The sequence below is a fragment of the Panonychus citri genome, unplaced genomic scaffold, assembly GCF_014898815.1.
Source record: "Panonychus citri isolate SS breed McGregor unplaced genomic scaffold, ASM1489881v1 Contig00106, whole genome shotgun sequence".
In the NCBI taxonomy this organism is placed as follows: Eukaryota; Metazoa; Arthropoda; class Arachnida; order Trombidiformes; family Tetranychidae; genus Panonychus; species Panonychus citri.
The window spans coordinates 202,545-223,222 of NW_026515511.1; the positions used below are offsets into that span (position 1 = coordinate 202,545).

General features: G+C 33.5%; 2 protein-coding genes and 1 pseudogene across 2 annotated transcripts; all 3 read left to right on the top strand.

Annotated features, from left to right (window-relative positions):
* Positions 1–549: 549 nt before the first annotated feature.
* Positions 550–1,446, top strand: LOC128389233 (uncharacterized). The gene has a single exon (XM_053348779.1). It carries the CDS (start codon positions 550–552, stop codon positions 1,444–1,446), a length of 897 nt encoding a protein of 298 aa, XP_053204754.1.
* Positions 1,447–1,612: 166 nt separating this feature from the next.
* LOC128389263 (uncharacterized) lies at positions 1,613–2,879 on the top strand. The gene is made up of 4 exons (XM_053348803.1): positions 1,613–1,676; positions 1,938–2,010; positions 2,073–2,287; positions 2,350–2,879. The coding sequence occupies exons 3-4, from the start codon at positions 2,177–2,179 to the stop codon at positions 2,743–2,745; spliced, it is 507 nt and encodes a 168-aa protein (XP_053204778.1). The 5' UTR covers positions 1,613–1,676; positions 1,938–2,010; positions 2,073–2,176; the 3' UTR covers positions 2,746–2,879.
* Positions 2,880–6,397: 3,518 nt separating this feature from the next.
* Positions 6,398–20,525, top strand: LOC128389268 (uncharacterized; annotated as a pseudogene).
* The last annotated feature ends 153 nt before the right edge of the window (positions 20,526–20,678 follow it).

Sequence of the window (20,678 nt, forward strand, 5' to 3'; positions counted from 1 at the left end):
TAGATGATTTAATTGTTTGTTCAAAAGGTAAGCAATTGATAATCTCAATTTTAATTGTCTCTCATTCACATTTTTACGGAAGTAGATTTTCATTTCAAAATAATCTGAAAATTAATCAGCGGTTCATTTAAATCGCATCGCAAATCATTTTTGCTGTTAACTGAATTTAATTTTCAATTCATTTTGATAATTTGATAGTTTGTCAACGCTGGAGGGTCCGAATTGTTCAGAGATTGAATAAGGTGAAATATTTAAGTGGTAAGTATATTAATCGTAATGAATTGGTTCAACAATTAACTTAATTATCTTAATACTAATTAGACGACAGTAGTATTGGCTGTTTCAAGAATTCAATTTACAGTCAAACCATTTAGGTTGAACCAAGTTTCTATTAGCTCAGAATATTTTCTATTTAGTTTGAACTTGCCATCGGCTATCCATCGGGTTAATCCGTTTTCTCTAGAAAGGTTGAAATTTTCTCTATTCCCTCGAGAAGATTTTCTATTTAGTTTGAACATTTCCTTCTGATTTCTCATTCTGTTCATAACCATGGTTGTGAACTCAATTAATACTTTTATCCGAAGATACAAACAAAGTGGTGTAATCAAAAAACCACCAGGAATTAAACCAAAGAAGTTATCAAGTGAACAAGTGAAAGTTTTGAATTCTTGGTTCGATGAAAATTGTTTAATCACTTTGGATGATGCAAAGGATAAAGTTAAAGAAAACTTTGGAATTGAAATTTGTATCGAAACGATTCGAAATTATTTAAACAAACTCAACTTTAGCTTCAAACGAATTTCAGTTGTTCCCGTTGCTCGAAATGACCCAACAAGAATCGCTGCGAGAAAAGAATATGCTCGAAACTTTATGACAATTCAAAGACACCGAGAAAAATTTTTTTTTCTCGACGAAACAGGCATCGCCGTTCACGCGCGGGTTAATTATGGATGGAGTCGTATTGGTGAACGTGCTAACGTCAAGACTCGTGCAGTCAGAGGAAAACATTTCTCAATTTGTGCGGCTATTAATTATCGTAGTCTTTACTTTTATGAGGCTAAAGAAAAGGGTTATGACACAGAACATTTTGTAACCTTTCTCAATCAATTCCTGCGCTTTTTAGAAAGAGATGATATCAAAGAGGCCTACATAATCATGGAAAATGTCCCATTTCATCATTCTACGGGAGTCAAAGATACAATTGAAGGAAAAGGTCATAATCTAATCTTTCTTCCTGCTTATTCACCTTTTCTCAACCCAATAGAGAATATGTTTAACCAGCTCAAGTATTATGTCAAAAGATTCAATCCAAATACACCTGATGATGTTTTTCATGGAGTTGATCTAGCAAGTGAAATGGTCGTTAAAAACGATTGTATAAATTATTACGAGAACATGATGATTTATATTGGAAAAAGTCTCGAAGGAGAAATAATAAATAATTAAATAAAATGTTCAAACTAAATAGAAAATCTTCTCGAGGAAATAGAGAAAATTTCAACCTTTCTAGAGAAAACGGATTAACCCGATGGATTAGCCGATGGCAAGTTCAAACTAAATAGAAAATATTCTGAGCTAAATAGAAACTTGGTTCAACCTAAATGGTTTGACTGTACTTCAATAAACTTGATTCACTGAGTCAAAGTCAATTGTTAGGACTATTGCCCAGATTTAAGGTCAGTTTCGGGTTTGATAAAGTTCACAATCAAAGGGTCACCGATTAAAATTTGTTAATTGTCTCGATTTCATTTCAGATTCTTGACATTCGTCCCACAAACGAAACTAAATTTAAATCTATTGACATATTCAAAGTAATTGAAGGCATTAAATCAGTGAAAGGATTAATATATGAACCATGTTGGGATAAATTCCCATGTTCGATATCAAGAGTACTGACCATGAATCTCGAGCAACTTTATTTCGCTGATTGTTTCCAGAATCATTTCGAGGAGATTGCAAATTCTGGTTATTTGAAAAATCTCCAAAGACTTCATATTGGAAGTCGCAATTGTAAGTAACAGAATTAATTTAATATCAAATTATTCGAAAAGTTCTAATGGTTCCAATCAAAGTTTCAATTAGTTCATATGATGGACCAGTATTGGAGAGTATAAAAATTTTGGAGGCTTGTTTATATTCATATGATGCCACTAATCCTTATCCTGGATTTCATTTCATGGATTTATGTCCATCCGTTGAAAGTGCTCATCATTTAATCAAGCCGAAAAAACTATCGATCAACCAAACAATCAAAAATAATTCACTGAGAAATTTAGTTCTGGATCATGTAAGTTACCAGCTAATTGTTTAAGATCAGTGTCAACAATTTAACTTTTTTTCTGATTGCAGCCGGAAAATTATGTATCAGATAATTGGACTGATTTGCGAAACTTGTTAATCAAGTATCCGAAATTGAAAAATCTCGCAATTAGAGGCGATTATGGGCTTGATGATTCTAATTTGACGGAATTACTTGACCTTATACCCGAAATTGTTATTCTTGATCTTCGCCAGTCAACCAGATTATCGGAAAAATCGAAAGATATTGTTAATCGATATTGTCAAAGGAAGAATAGAGAAATTTGGTTCTACAATAGGCCCGATCAACGTATCGAACACGATTGGCCTGAACTTGCATCTCAAACTAATCAACGAATCTGTCAAGGGTTCGATTTCATGAGAAATTGTTTTCTTAAAACATTTCAACAACTTCCTTATCTTATTGATCCAATCGAAGATGATTAATTGTTGTATTAAAACAAAACGAAATATTGATTAAGATGAAGATAATTCTAGAAATTGGTAACTTGATCACAATTCTGTTCTGTAATCAACTATTGATTTAATGATAATTAAAAAGAGGATCATTGAACAACAAAGATTGTGAGGCCAAATTGATTGTTTTTTAAGATCATCTTTAATTAATGCTACTTAATTGTTGTTATAAATACAATTTAATCATCAACAATCATTTGCTATTTTGGATAACACTTATCTTCAAACTTTATTTAAATCAAATTGTTTTAATCACCAAAATATTAATACAATTTAACAAACCATTGACAATCACATGATAATATTAATTAGCGTTAACACTTGATTAACAATTTAACTTGATTAAATTGTTGCCTCTTTTTGTATCTCTGGTCCTTTTTTATATACTCATCATCATTTGATGACAATTAACCGATATATTGATTTCAACTGTTACCGACAATTAAAATTGATTGTCTATTAATCGTCCATCTTTCAATGATTAATCATGAAACTCATGATATTGAACAACAAGAAAATCAACTGATTAAATTCATAATATTATCTATTTGATTAAGAACATTAAATTTGTAAAAAGAAATCGTTGTGACTTTTTTTTTTGAGTATCAATTGCGGAACAATTTACAATTAGATCAATAATCATCGGTAGATTTCAGATTGTACGATAATCGTTCATTGACCTTAATCATTATAAATTGTGTTTAGTTTGTCATTTAATCATAATTAACGTTCATTGTTACCTAATTGTCATCAAAGGAAATGAGGAAAAAAAAGAGTAAATTGTGAGAAACGAAATCGTTGCAATTTAATCAATTGTAGAATCATTTTTCTTAATGAACAAATGTAATTAACAAGTGATTATGTTAACATGATCAACTAGGATATTAACATTTGACAATTAACAAAATACAAGTACATAAAGTTTATACTAATTAATTGATGTAATCGATTAAATTAATTAACTGATAGATTAACACCAACGAGTAATCAATTGATTTAATGTAAAAGCCTCTTGAAGATTAAATTTTTTTTGTTGCTCTCACAACTTAAGATTTATAATTGTTTGAAATTAACATTAATTGACCTTAAATTGATGATACAAGTTAATTGTACATAGATTAAGTACCAATTAGAAAGGTAATTAACATTTATTGGAGAAAATTAAACAACCGGATTAAGGAAAGTTAATGACGAAAGTTGGATTAGGTGAGTCCAAGTATTCATCGAGTCCGTGATTTATGATTAGTAGATAATGTCAATCAAACTGTGATTGATTTACTTGCATCACAATTAAGAAGAGAGAGAGAAAAAATCTAATTAGTAAAGATACTAAATTAACTGATTAACTTAATTGTGCGTAAATCTGTTATTGTGAACACCAATTTAGTTAAAGTATCATCGTTATGATGATCAAATGATTTGATTGATTTCTCTCGGACTCTCATCTTTAATTCATTTCTTTCTAATTAGATAACTAAATTAACAAGATTATGATTAAGATAATTGTTGAAGCAAAAACTTGAGAGCAATTTATGGGAAATTTTCTCCAAGGGCTTTTACAAGTCAAATTGTGAGATGATTAACTTTGATTAACAATTTCAATTGTATCGAGTGTGTTAATCAATCAAACCAAATACTAATAATTTATTAATAAGATTAACTCATTAAAAGGGGTTAATTAAAATTGAAGATTATTATTTTAGTTTCTCTCGTAATTTGTATTGGAAACATTGATTGTGAAAGGAATTACAGTTAACTTAACCGGAAGGAATCAAACAGAGAAATGATCAACCTAAATAGTTAACTAATTTGATCAACAATTAACCATTAGATTGATAAAGAGGAGACAAAGTGTCAAGAATAGTCAAAGATTAAATTGGTTAGTAATCATCGTGATCATGGTTACTATTATTATATTTTAATCTGTAAACAGTTTCGTTAATCAGTAAACAAAATTGTTGATTGTATTTGTTTGTCAATCGCAATAATAATAATTAAAGTAAATAGAGTAGTTAAGATGTTGATGATTGGTAACTAAAACTAATCGTGATTTATGACAATCATATTGTAATTGATATTTGCTTGATTAAAATAAGACGATTAAGATTAAACCAGTTCGACTATTATTTATTTTTACTCATTCGTTTCATGGTTTTCCGATTGTTTTTCAATTTAATATCAAACGATTTAACTTTGCCTTTTAATGAGATCGCTTGACCTTTTGCTGACCAATGTCATGATCCAATGATTCAATTAATTCAATCAATCTATCGACATGAGATTCCATTTGTTGATACCAACGTTCATTTGGATCATAAGTTTGACACCAAAGTTTGTCAACTTCATGGGGAGTTAGACGATCTTCAACGGTAAATGTTTCGACGATTTGTTGACTTGATACCGATCGATCTTCGTGATTTATGACACTTCTATTAGCGTTGACACAACAATAGCAACAAAATATTCGAGACCATAAATTACTTTCATATTGTTCAATTGCAATTAAATCCATTTCAATTTGATTGAGTGTCAGTCCAGTTTCATTTAGATTCGTGTTCGTTGAGTTTAATAATTTCCCTTGAGATTTCAATTCCTTTTGAGCTTTTTTACCAATAGATTCAACTTTTCTCGCTCTTCGGGTGATTGATTGTTTCAATTCCGTCACACTTTCATTAACCATGGTCTTAATAGTAAACAATTAACCCGAGATTTGGTCAATCAATCAGAGAGTTAGAAATTAATCCAGTTTATACAACCTTGTTAATCGAGATCTTTGTATAAGATGTAAAATCAAATTACATAACAATCAACGTCGATTATCAGTTTAATATATCAACCACTTCATCCAAGATATTAATTGATAATATTAATCATTTGAATATTTGAATAGTTCCAAAAGTGAATTAACTTTGATATGAAAATGAAACAGAAAAAAAAGATCAACAATCAATAAAAACAGTTAATGATAAAAGAATTAGAAAATTACAATCAAAGATTCGATAATCAAAAAAATGGACATTAATTATTACTCAATTAGTAGTTATTGACAATTAATAGTTTCCATTATTGTAATATATCAACAGGTATTGATTGTTGATTGCAATCACATTATAATTATTACATGAGTTCTAATCAACTCTAAGATGATTGAAATGTCTGATTAGTTTAATGAAATGGTCAAAATGAAATGTAAAGTTAATCATGATTCTTACGTTTAATTGTAATACACTGATTAACTTGTTATCGTTCTTATCCTCTCAACACTCTGTAATCAACTCTTGTTAGATCGATGAACGACCCTTTCAAAACTTGAGATGAATTCAAATGTAAGAGGAAGATGAAATGATGATGATGATGAAGATGAGAGATGTTTTCGCTCAAGTTACTGGTGATGAAGATGATTAAGATGATGGAGATGATGAAAAGTAGAATATGTTAAGACACATGTGAAGAAGATGATAAGCAATGAGAGATGGAGGTGAAATTATTTGAAAGAGAAGATGATGATGATGAAGATGAAGAAGATGAAGAAGAGGGAGGAGGAAGAAAAGATGATGATAAGAAGATGAAATTATTACCATTGATCGATTATCTCAATATCTCTTAACTTTTGCGAAGGTGAAAATATTTAGGCGACTATAAATTGCGAAGACAATTAGTTGATCATTAGCACTGAGAATCTTGATCAAAATGGATCTCAGGTTAGGATTAATTATATTCACTTTTTACTGTGTTACAACAGTTACACCAGGTTAGTAATTAAGTTAATTAGTCAAATAATCAATTAAATTAACAATGGAAACTAGTTGATCATATTTAATGTAATTAAACAAAAACAAAACAAAAAACTTTTCAAAAACTATTTTTGCACCAAACCAAATGATCAGTTTAATTGTTTAATTTGTTTCCATTTTTAAAAGTTTAATTGTTTTATTTAATCATTTTACCGTTAATTCAAATCATCTAGTAATTAATTTATTGATTAAAAGTTTTTCTTTTCAATGTGTGTTTCATATCATAATCAAAATTAATTGTTTCTCATCATTGCGTTTCCGTTTAATTAAATTTCTAATCATCATTATTAATTATGTTTCTTTTTTTTTTCTTCTTAATCTTTCATCATCATCATTAATGGTTAACAATTAACAGCTAAATTACCAATAACCAAATCTGGAAATCAATGCTCCCTTCATTGTACAGGTAAGAATCAAATTTAATTGTTTCTCGTCGTTCTGTATTTCTGTTTATCCTGATTAACGGTTTAATTGTCACGTAAATCAGTTAGATAGTGATAGAACTAAATTGTTACTGATTTAATCACTTTCACTTTTTGTTTTCTTGCTTCTTGATTGTCACAATCAAGAATAATAATAATGATAACTGATGAGAAAGTGTTTAGCTCAGGTCTAAGAATGAAATTCTGATGAATCATGTTTTGTCTGGTGTTTATTGTAATTAGAATTGAAAATTAATCATGATAATTAAAGAGAGAGAGAGAGAGATAATTAACTGATTGTAATTAATAAGAAAAGAGTCAAATCTGATAATAAGGTAGATGAACAATTGAAGTTTTCATTGAACTTTGATCAAACATTTAAGACTATGAATGTTCAAGTGTTTACGGATACTTGTAATTAAGATTTTGTTTCTTGATTGTTATCAACAATTAAGATGAATTAACTTGTTCAAATTGAGTCTTTCATTTATAGCATTTAGATCAACACTTAAACATTGAAACTACACTCAAAGTAATTACCTTTTCCTGGATATTAATCATAATCAATAACAACAATTGACTTTCACTCGCAATCTTAATACACAATTCATTTAATTATCTTGATGATTAAATTAAACGATTAACTTGATACACGTACCTTGAAATAGTAAACATGTTATTAAATATCCTTTTCCTGGTTTACCAAATTACCGATGTTAATTAATTTGATCTTTAAACTGATGATAGATAATCAATATAACCTTGAAAGTTAATAGAACCCAATCAATATTAATTCAGTTTGATTTACTGGTAAACACTTTAGGAAAACAAACATTTGATCATCTAAATTGATTTTAAAATTAAATTAAAATCTATCCTTGATTATGTGTTCACTTGAAGGCATTTCAATTGATTAACTACTAGAAAATGTTGACAGATTAGTTAATTCAATCAATTCATTGTAATCAATTGATTCTGTTCATCTTTTGTTGGTTCAATGTTTAACTTAATCTTATTGATACTCCTAATAATTACATCCTCAACTTATTATATCCTGATTGTTGTGGTTAATTGTATTTTCTTACTTAATTTTATATCCATTAGAATCCAAAAATCTACTCTATCAACCTGGAAAAACTTATATCTACGATTATGATGGAAAAACTCAAATAAGCTCGGCTGAAGGAAACGGACAAGTGATCGAGGTTAAGGCCAAAGCTCATGTTTCGGTCATTGACAATTGTGAATTAAGTTTACAGGTAATTAGTTGATTAAATTGTAATGAGTTTATGTTGAATGGTGATATTGACTGTTGGCACTTTTTTCTGTTTTGATTTAGTTGAAAAATGTTCAACTTAAAGGCTTAGAATCTGAAAATGAGGCTATTAAAGAGCTTCAAGATCGTCCTATTGGATTTTCGTACCAAGATGGTTCGGTAGCTTCGGTTTGTCCATCGGCTGAAGATTCAACTTGGTCAGTTAATGTTAAAAAAGCGATCATTTCAGCACTTCAAGTATCTTCAACACCAAAATCTGGTAAGACAATTGTCACTGAAATTGATATTCTTGGTCATTGTGAAACACAATATGAGGCGATTGCGATTCCCTCTTCATCAAACACTTTAAAATCAATTAAAAAGACCAAAAATTTGCGAAATTGTCACCACCGACAAGCCAATCTATTCTCATTGTTTCCAACCAAATACTCATCGGAATCAAATGGTATTCAAAATATTCCATTCTTGCCAATGAACATTCCTGTTCAATTGAAGTCTCCAAAGAATCAATCGTCTCCAGAGTAATTTGCACCGATTCAGCGACACTTCTTCCTCTATCATGGTCCAAATCAGCCTCATCTGGTTTCGATTCAATGTTGACCTTAACTCTTGAAGCTTCAGTTCCAAGCTCATCAGTCCGACCGATTGATTCATCTAAGCGACAAACATTGGCCTTTAAACATACACTCAAAGAGTCTTGGGCTTCAGCCAAAAGCGATGCCAATCAAGTGATCAATTTACTTAAAGATCTTTGTAGTTCCATCGAAGATGAAGTCAAATCAAATGTTCCATCAAGATTCGCCGAACTTGTCTATCATTTACGAAGCTTATCGCCATCATCAACATCCAAAATCTGGTCAGCCATTAGTAAGAACGAAATTTGTCCATCAACATCCAAATTATCGGATCTATTCACTGATGCTCTCATCATGGACGGAAGTGAAGGATCACTCAAGGTTATCGTCGAACTGATCAACGAAGGTACATCCAGTCCATTAACTGTAAACTATTGGTTAACTTTATTGGCTTTCGCTAGTTCACCAACTGAAGGTTCCATTAAATCACTTTTACCTTTAATTAAGAACAAGGCATTACCACGACAATCAGTTCTTGGCGTTTCAGCGCTAGTTCACAATTACTGCTCTTCTCCCGATGTTGATTGTACCTCATCACCAATTGTAAATGAAGTTACTCGAACCTTGGCCTCACGATTGGCTTATAAATGTTCAGTTTCACCAGATACTGAAGACGATGCCATAGTTGCACTTAAGGGCTTAGCCAATGTTGCTCCTTATCTTTCAACAGGAGAAATCAGATCAATCCTCGAATGTTCAAAGGACTCAAATTCACTTTTCGTCCGAATAACTGCAATCGAAACACTTCAATCAGTCTCATGTTTAGATTCTGTCGCTCCAACAATGATGGAATTGTTCATCTTACCTGAACTCGATGCAGAATTGAGAATCGCGGCTTATAAAAATGTCATCTCATGTCCATCGGCATCTAAAATTGAAGCGATCATCACAACATTGGAAAATGAAAACTCAACTCAAGGTAAGTGAATATAATAATTTCACCCAACTAATCCCAACTAATCCAAATCTTGATAATCTCTTTCAGTTGGTTCATATGTGGTCTCACATTTATCCAATATCCAAGAATCGTCCGATCCATTGAAAAGTGAAATTAAATTATACTTAACTGGAATCAAGATTCCATTGAAATCTTTCCCTCAAGACATTCGTAAATATTCAAGATATTATGAATTATCTCAACATTTCTCCAAGATCAATGTCGGGGCTGTTGTCGAATCTGATGTTATCTTTGATGGATCATACATCCCACGATCAATCAAGGCCAATCTTTCAGTTCCAATCTTCGGTTCATCGATCAATTTTGCAGAGGTTGGTTTCCGACAAAAGGGACTTGAAAATTCAATCCAGAGTCTCTTTGGACCATCAGGATCTCTTAAAGATAAAAATTGGAGAGAAATCTTGGAAACCTTAGCGACAGCTCTTCTCAATGAGAACGATCCAAACGAAATTGAAGCCAATCGTTATCGATTAGCTCGTCGATCAGTCCAATGGCCATTCAAACCTGTCAAACTCGAATCTCTCGTGAAAAAGGCGACCATCACTCCCGCTCCAGTCGAAGGTTCAATGTACCTCAAGGTAGATGGTAAAACCATCATTTATCTATCCGTAGCTGATGCGAAAAAAGATTCAATCAAATCAATTTTTGATTCTCGACTCGAGAACGTTGTTAAATCAGCTAAATACGATCGAGCCTTTAGCTTCATGGTTATGGACTCAATTCATCAATTCCCTGGTATCAATGGATTCCCAATCAAAATTGACATTAATTCAACAGCAGTAGTTGGTTACAAACAAACTGACGAAACAATTTACCCAAGGTAATTATAAGACAACCAATTACTACACTTTCATGTTGACAAACAATTTAAAATTGATCACATGGGTTTTGCTTTTTATCAATTAACTTGATGCGGTTAAATCAAAATCAATCAATCATTTGTTTCTCACATTTTATTTTTATCGTTTCCTATTTTTTTTAGTCTTGCTTCCCAATTATCTGTTAAAATTGGTTTTGATGCTCGAACCTCACAACCTGGACTCAAATGGGTGACCACAGTTAACTCTGCACCCGCTTTGTCAGCTCAGGTCAAATACAAGAATTCAATTCCAGTTAATGTCACTTTGTCCATTCCAAAGGAAACTTTAACCCTTTTCCATTACAAGAGTGAACTAATTTCAATCGCTGCTGATAATTCAGAGAAACAAATTCGATCGGCAAACTCCCGTCATCACGATGGTTGCACCTAAAGTTTCACCAAATCTCTGGGATTTGAATTATGTGGTGAATTTACAGCACCCAAACCTTTATTTACTTTGAACTCTCCATTTATACCATTTAATGGACCAATGAATTTTGATATTTCTCTTCGTAAAACCGATAAATCAATGAAAGGATGGACCTTCTTCATGGAAATTCCTGATGATCATGAAATTGAACACAGAGTTTACAAAATTGGCTTCGATAAACCAGGATCAATGGTCAACAGTGAATACAAATTATCTTTGGGTTTCATCAACAAGATCAATTCAAAATCGAATTACAGAAATGTCCAATTTTCATTGAATTCACCATTCAAATCCATTGATGCTCTTGTTTCTAGTGAATTCGGAGATAAAATTGTTCAAGTTCGAGGTGGACTCGTTGTTGATTTCGAGAAAAGTTATACCGTCATGGCGAGATTGACCAACCAACAACCTGGAAAAGATATGGTTTATGAAGGTGAAATTTTACTTGGACTTGACCATCTTATCGGACGGACAATCAACATCAAGAGTAAAATGTCAATCAAAGAGGACAATTCAATCAACTTCGTTGTTAAACCTGACAACGGTGTTTCATACATCGAAGGTGCCGTTAGTTTGACTCAACCTCGTGTTGACATTTTGGTGATTTACGATTCATCTCATTCAAAATGTCAAGTTCAATGAGTCGAGAAAATCTGGTCTGAAAAATAACTTCAATCTTTCCTATCGAAAACCAAATTCAAACAAAGAGGAAAAATTAACTCTCAAGTTCATTCAAACAATCGCTCACTGGTTCAATCCACAAGTACATCAGTAAAGTTGAAGGTTCGGCTAGTAAATGGCCAAAGAATAGCTTCTTGGTTACATGGGAATCATCTTATGCTCCATGGGAATTGGTTGAAAACGATTTGACCATTGAAACGGGATATAAATCATCTCGAGGCTATTCAAGTAAATCAAAGATCACTCAAGTATCACGATTCACCGGTTTGACCGGAGATTATTCCGATGTTTTCGCCCGTAATACTCTTGTCATCGATGTTGCTGGAGTCTATTACAAAGCTAATTTCATGGCTAATGGACAGTTGACCAGTTCTTCACCAAGAGCAAAGATTGACTTTACTGGTGGAAACCGATCCAATGGAGACAAACACAAAGTTTTAATTGACTTTGAGCTGAAACTAAGCCACTTTTCCGATCAACTTCATCTGCAATCATCCGATTGGGATCCGTTTCAGTCAATTTTGCTGATTCACTTTCCGAAAAGAGTCAAGGTCAATTCGTTGGTAACAACGAGCTCATGATTTCTGGATCTACTTTCTGGACTGTGGGATACAACTACTCTAAAGGTAACGACAATCAATATAAGATGACCCGAGGTTTAGACATGTCAATCAAACTACCAAGTTACAACATCGATTTCACTCAAGATGGATCATTTGTCATGGAAAATGACCAAATTATCGTCACAACCATGGGCTCGAATAGACAATCAAAACTTTGGTCAATCGATAGTAAAATCAGTCAATCATCAAATTCATCGGTTAAAATAGATTTACATTCAATTGGCTCAGCTGAACTCGAAGTGTCACCTTTTGCTCCAACCCGTTTGGGTTACCTTAAATTGTCACGTAATGGTTACACCAAATTGAGCAAATTTGCTTATTCACCATCAAGCATTGGCATCGATTCCGAATTGAAATCAAAATCATCGCTTATTTACCAATTAGCCGGTAGATATAAGTCAATTAACAAATGGTCAACTTCAATCATAACCAAATCAGTTATATTAAGCGTTGCTCTTGCTCCTCAAAACGGTAAATTTGACCTTAAATTGACCAAACCACAGGTACATCATATCACATCGTTCTCAAAGGATCAGGCCACTTTTTCATTCACCACCGAAACCAAACAACAATCGAAACCAATTTTATCAATGAAGACAGATTACCATTCAGCGGAACATTGGCCGTTGAATTTGTTTCAAATCCCGTTGAACTTCATTCAGAAGCTACTTTTAAATCAATCGATCGATTGGAATTGGAATCAAATCTTAATTTGAAAAAATACGGAAAATTTTTCACCATTGAAGCTTCACGAGTCAAGAAAAATGTTAAAATCAATCTAACTGGACGAGATATTTTCTCAGTCAAATGTAATATCGATTCAACTGAGAATTTCAAACTTGACATTGATATAACTGACCAAGGAACAACCGGACTTGAGATTAGTAACAAACCCGATCTGAAAGCTTGCACTTAATGGTAATTATCCATCATCCGGTTGGGAACAATCAACTTTAATCCAACACACATCAGAAGCGACAACCATTTTCTCAAACACCCAAAAACTGTCCCAAAGATATTTCTTCATCAATGGTCGATTAGCTGAATCTTTATCCGCTCTCGATGTTAAACTTGGTGAAAGTGAATCACTTTACAGCGAATGGTCATCAGTTAAAGGAAAAGGTTCTCTTAAACTGACCTCTGGTCAATATTCCTTTGATCATGATTCTTCCTTTCATTGGTATCTAACAAAGTGATTTTCTCATCATTAACCAGCAAATCATCAAAATCTCTGATAAAAGTAAACTTTGACAGCGATCTTAGTTCAAAACTTGATTTAATCATGTCTCTTAACGATGATCATTCATTAAGTTTAGCTTTGGATTCCAAATCAAACTCTCAAAATGCTAATCTTAAATTAACATCAAAATCTCAATCCTTGGATCATTTCACTAAAGTTAATTATGCACCTTCAGCGGACAGTTTTGACCTTAAATCATCGACAACCTCGAAAGGTATTGATGTTGCTACAATTAAATTCCAATCAACTGCACGAGCACCAGTAACCATTGAAATCTACAGTCTCAAAGTGATCGGTACTTTCCAGGTCGAATCATCCGGCGGAGATAAACGATATGCATTGAAAGTTGTACATCCAATTAACTTGGAAACAGAAATTAACAACAAACAAAGATCATCACAATTTAATGTCTACAGTGTTTACAAACACTTAAATGGCCAACCAATCTACGAAATTGATGCTAAAATCCAACCCAAAGGTCTATCAACTATTGACGTTAACATTGAGAAAATGAAAGGTCACTTGACTTACTCTTATTGGTCTTCAATCGGTGTGACTTTCGATAGTGGATCTGGTTTCGATCACCAAACAACAATCAATCTCGATACTAAAACCTCAATTCTTGAGATTAAATCGTCATCCACAAAATCGGGCTCAGCTATTATTCATATCGATGGTTATTTTGATATCAATGAACGAATGAGCCTCAAAGTTGTTAACGGACCTTGGGATGGAGCAATTGAAATGAACGTAGCTAATTCAGTCTTTACAACTTCATTGAACAATCAAGTTAAAGCTTTGATTCATTCAACTCGAGCCACTTTGAAGGAAGATCTTTTCACTTTAACATCAAACACAATGAAATCGTCGGTGGACCTTTTCTCATTAGACTGTCAACTATCGGTCAACTCAAAATCTGAGGTTAAATTGTCAACACCAACTTGGAGCTCAACATCGACTTACAATGTCATCAAATCTTCAAGCAATTTCCAATTCACTTTAAATAGACCTTCAATTTCATCCGAATACATCGCCACCGTGATTTACGATTCTCAAGCATCAAGCTTGAAATTGACCTCAAACATCCAAAGGAAAACTTTGAAATCATCAATCGATTGTGAACTAAATGGTTCAGCTAAAAGTTGGTTCAAATATTCATCATCATCCAATGGAAGAATCGATTGCGAAGTTAATCCATTTGGTACAATTAAGACCGCTAAGATTAGCATTGATTGGAAACCAACTCAGTTCATTCACAACAGCGAAATCAAGAACGATCAATTTGGATTAAAGGTCAAATCAACTTCTTCTCGATTCTCAAATTCAATCTACACTTTCAATGGAGAAATCGGATTCATCAATGAACAGTCACCTGGAATTGAATTGAATCTTGTCACCGGAGCATCAAGTTATCGACACGCATCTTCATACTCATTGACCGAAAATTCAGCCAATTTACAATCAAAATCAATCGTCAATCGAGTAACTTTATGGGATATCAAAGGTAATTTACCATTCAAACCAGACCAATTGTTGACCACATTCAATTTGGACTCACCAAGAGTATCTGGTAAAATTATTTTCGACCCAATCGATCGATCAATCAAAATCGAGACCCTCGTCAAACAATCTAAACAAAAAATAGTTCTAAAGACAGTCTATGGTCCAATGGTCGTTGATTCTTTCACCTTCGATCTCTTGGGATGCAGATAAAGATCCAAATGCTCGTCTACTCATTTCTCGAGATGGTGAAACCAACGATTCCTCAAGAAAAGATTCATTCACCATGGAATATGGTTCCAATGTTAAGGCCAAGCTGTCAAGTAAAATAAACTACAATCTATTAACTGGTCCTCATGATGTTTCATTGGCTTTCAATTTACCAAATTCACCTAGTAAATCAATCTCTTTGGTTCATGAGATGACACCGTCAGAGATCAAATGTGCTTTCCGATTCTACGAAAATAACCAAGTTGTCCATCAATTGGTCCACGAAATGCACATGGGCTCTGGATCGGTTACAATGGAAATTGGAACCAAATCAAGTTATCCAACATTCGATGGTCTTCATTTATCGTTCAAACACTCTCAAAATGCTTTCTCATCAATCACCAGTGAACTTAAAATTCAACCTTCTTCCGGTTCACCTTATTCAGTTAAACTCAATACTGAATCACCAGTTTCACGAAAAGAGAAATCATTTATTGGTAAACTTTTGGTTAAAACACCGATCAATCAATATCGTCAACAAGGTATTACAATTAACCTTTCATGGACTCCTGAAGGAACACAATCAAGTGCTAACCTTAAAATCACTCGAGAATCTGGTGATTCAGCCTCATTCTCTAGCAGTTACTCTATGAAATCCTCTGGTGGTTCTTTGTCCCTTTCGTTAGATGGTCCATTATCTGGTGTCTTTGATGGTTCTAAAGTCAAAGGGCAATTTGATAGTCGATCAAACAAAAAATCAGTTACATTTGATTCAGATATCATCACAATTGGCTCATTTAATGTAATTCTTTCTGAACAAAGAGGAAAAGTCGAAGGTCAAGTTACTCTTTCATCACCACGAACATCTCGATATATTGGAACTCTCAAAACTAACATGAAAACTTTCATGGGAATTACTCATGAAGTATCACTGACACAAGATAATCTTGAACTATTTGCATCCAAATTAACTCTTGATTACGGTAAACCATTACTTGGTCAACTTATTGTCTCCTCTAAAGGTTCAGATGTCCTTCGTTTTGGACTCAATCGTTTCGATGTTTCATCTGAAGAAATCAAATACATCGCTGATTACACTGGACCTAAAGGACCTTTGAAGGTTAATCTCAATTTACAATCAACTACAACTCTTTCCCAAATTGAATTACAAGTTTGTCCAGCCAGCCAATGTTACAGTCTACAAGCCACTGATATTATCAATCAATGGGGTCGAGATTCAAAAATAACTTATCGAAACGGTGCCCATTCTCGCGTCTATGCTGGTTCTTACATTTTCAAATCAAAATCTGGCGATTTCACTGCTTCCGGGTTGTTGAATTTAAATGGTGTTCCTTTCGGAGCTGAGCTACTCACAACTTCATCTAAATCGATTGGAAAAATCATCTTGGCCCAAAGAATAATCGAAGCTCGAATCAAATCAACTGATTCAAAGTTTGTTATCGACTTCATGGCTGATGCTAAAAGAGAACCAAGTTCAAAGGTTACTATTGAAGCCGATTGGATCAATCAATCGATCCCATCAAAAGGAATAATTAATGTTAATTACAAACTTCGATTCGGCTCATCTTCACTTTATCGACCAATTTCAGTTTCATTTTTATTCAAAAAAGATCCAACTGATGGACAAAAACCATTCGATTCTCGAATCATCTTGGATTTGGGAAAATCTGATTCACAATCGTTGATCATTGAAAGTTATCTCGAAAATATTTCCTCGAACAACAAGTCAATCGCATTAACCATTTATCAACCTGGTTCATCGTCGAAAGTGAACTTTGCTTTAAAAGGTCACTTAGGCTACACTAAGACCCGATCATCAGCTGGAATCAATTGGTCCTGGATCGATGATAATTTGGTCAATCGTCGAGGATTCAACCTATTCAACATTGACATGGAAGCAAAAGAAATGACTTATATTGCTCATGGCGGTTTCAATGATATCTCAAGTCGAATTCAATATTTGACTGATGATAAATCATCCAATCTAATTGGTGAGATGACAATCAATGGTAAAACGAAAAAGGGTCAACTAACTAGTGAATTAGAAGGTAATTGTGGATCAGTTAAAGTTTTCTGTAATAACAATTTAAAGAGGAAAATTGAAGCTTGTTACGAACCATATCAATCGGTCAAGATTAACAGTCAACGATTCAATTACGATTCTTCAGCCCAAACTGACCTTTCACTGATGTTATCTCAGAGAAACGGTAAAGTTTTAAAGGCTTCAATGAACTTGGATCCAAATTATTCAAAACAATTGGTAAGTCAAAATTGTCAACCTTCATCTTAACTGTTTTATTAATAATATTTTTCTTTTAAAGAAATCAATTGATTGGCCTTCAACCAACTTACGAAAACCTCAATGGAAAGGAATACCATCTACCTTATTAGTTGATTCCCAAATTTTCGTGGACATTTACGATCCAATCAGTAAATCAATTACTGTCGAAAGTATTGAACTTGTCAGCGAAATCAATCAACACACTTTACCTTTGAGAAGAGTCGTTGGCGATTATGCCCCAAAGCTATCGTTCAACATTCCAAAAATTGACATTTCTTCAATGTTTGATAGACTAATCAACAAGATCGATACAACAATTGACCTCAACTCCATGAAAGACTTTGCCCTCGACGTATTTTCATCATGCAAAAGTCGCGTTGACGATATGACTGAAATTTTATCTGAAAATTGGCCCAAGATCAAAGCATCAATTTCTAAATGGACAAATGATTTAATAACTGGTATTTCACAATCAATCAAATCAAATTTATTTGAATCACAATATTTTCCAATGATGAGCAAAAAATTAAACCAATTAGCCAAATTACCTTGTAAATTAGCTAAATCGGTTTCAGTTAGAATGTCAAATGTTTACACCAGCTTAAAGAATCGTATCATGTCCAATCCCGATATCAAATCATTGGTCGATATTATCACCGGATTATATGTTGAAATTTTGACAGAATTAAGGAAAGGCGATTATACCTCAGCTCTTAAATCTTCCGCATCACAATATCGTTATCTGGCATCACCTGATGTCTGGGGAGCTTCAGCTCGTTTCACAACATGGAATCCAGCCAAGGGAATGTACGAAGCCGAAATCGTATCACCAGTCGATGTAGGAACCGTTAAATCGTCGATTCGATCATCCCAACAATCTTTATCCGATCTTAATGATTCACTTAATGGATTGAAAGCTTCTCTTTGGAGTGAAATGGCTCCTCCATTCAAAGCAACTGCTTTTCTTTTGGGTGGACAACATTTCATCACTTTTGATGGAAAATCTTTTGATTTAAACTCTGTTGATTGTTCCTACTTGTTGGCCAGAGACTTTATTAACGGAAGCTTTTCGGTGATTGTCAAATACCTTGGCGAGAATAAGAAATCATTTCTAGTTACCTTAGGCGATGAATCTGTTATTGAAATCATTCCATCTGAGAAAAGAGTCAAACTTGGTAAAAACAATGTCGAACTTCCTGTTGTTCAAGGTTCATTAACTATTCTTCGACACCATCAATCAATCGTTCTTCAAGATTCATCTACTGGTTTAACTTTTAAGTGTTTCCTTGGTCATGATCTTTGTTCATTGTCTCTCTGGATGGTATTTCGGACGAACCAAAGGTCTATTTGGTACCTATGACTACGAACCATCAAACGATTATCTCCTTCCTAATGGTAAACAAGCAACCGATGTCAGTAACTTTGCTTCTGGCTGGGAAATTGAAGGCTCATGTGCCAATCCATCAGGAACACCAGTTCGCCGTGATGAGATTCGTCGATCAAGTAAAGCATATCGACTTTGTAGCAAAACATTTACATCTTCAGAATCACCTTTAGCTGATGGATTTTCATTCGTTCCTCCCAGTTTTTACTTCGAGATGTGCCTTCGACACATGGCGAGTACCAAAGGACAAGAAAGACCCGAAAAAGCTCTTTGTACAGTTGCTGGAGCTTATATCGAATCAGTTCGAGCTAATGGATTCGAGTTAACTATGCCATCTGAATGTTTAACTTGTGAAGCTGGTCAAGAGTTTGGAAGCCGAACTTATATCTCACCAACCATCAAATCTTCAAGAGCTGATGTTGTATTTGTCATTGAAGAGAGACCATGTAACACTAAATTGATCAACGATTTACCAAATTTAGCTCGAAGTATGAACAAAGAGCTCGAAGAGATCGGTTTGAGAGACCCACGATTCGGAGTAATTGGATTGGTGGCTTATCTCGTGAAGCTCATGGACACACTGCTCGAGGTGAACTATTGTTCAAACACCAAGACACCATGATGGCAACCAAAAGGATGGAATTAGCTCCCGCAAATTCTTATGACGCTAATTACACTGATGCTCTAAGTGCTATCGTTTTAGCATCACAATATCCCTTCCGAAAAGCAGCTTCCAAAAACATCGTTCTTTTGACCTGCAAACCTTGTGATGAAAAATCTTCTCGATTTGATTACAATGATATTCAGCATTTACTTTTATCCGAAGGAATCACTCTTCATGTTGTGTCCAATCAACGATTCGAATCCAAACATGCCACATCGAAAACCCGAGAAATTTTCGGTAAGTTAATTGTAACCAAATCGATAAAACTAATCGGTAGTAACTAATCATTTCTAATTTCTTCATCAATAGGTATTGATAGTGGATCAATTCAACGAGCAAGCGACATTCGATCAACTGAAATCTCCGATGAACAGATTTACCTACGAAAATCAATAACAATTCCCAAAGATATTTGTATCTCCTTAGCTCACATAAGCAATGGTGCTTTCTATCCAAGTCCATTGGCCATTTCACTGGAACAACGATTGGAGAAACTTTGGTCTCTTGGTTTAGTTCGTCGAGTTGCATCAACCGCAATTCCTAATCAATGTCAACATTGTGATTGTGTTCCTGATAATGATCTTTTACACTCGAAAATACTTTGCCGTCCATGTAGACCATTAAAACCCGTTCATTGATCATTTAATCGACTAAAAACAACAGAAAAAAGCGAAGACATTTTTGCATTTTATACTTTGGTTTCCTAGGAAATTTCAAATCAACTCATTTTCGCAATCCAATAATAAACTCAATGTATTTTTTACCCTTTTAATTAATTATGTCATCGCCAAACTGTAATCACTTTTATATTTTATTAGATTGCATACATTCAGAGATTAAATTGTAATGAACTTTGGTAGCCATTAAATATTTTGTCACCAGAAAAAATGAAATTTGAATTGATTTGCATGTTGAATAAATGATA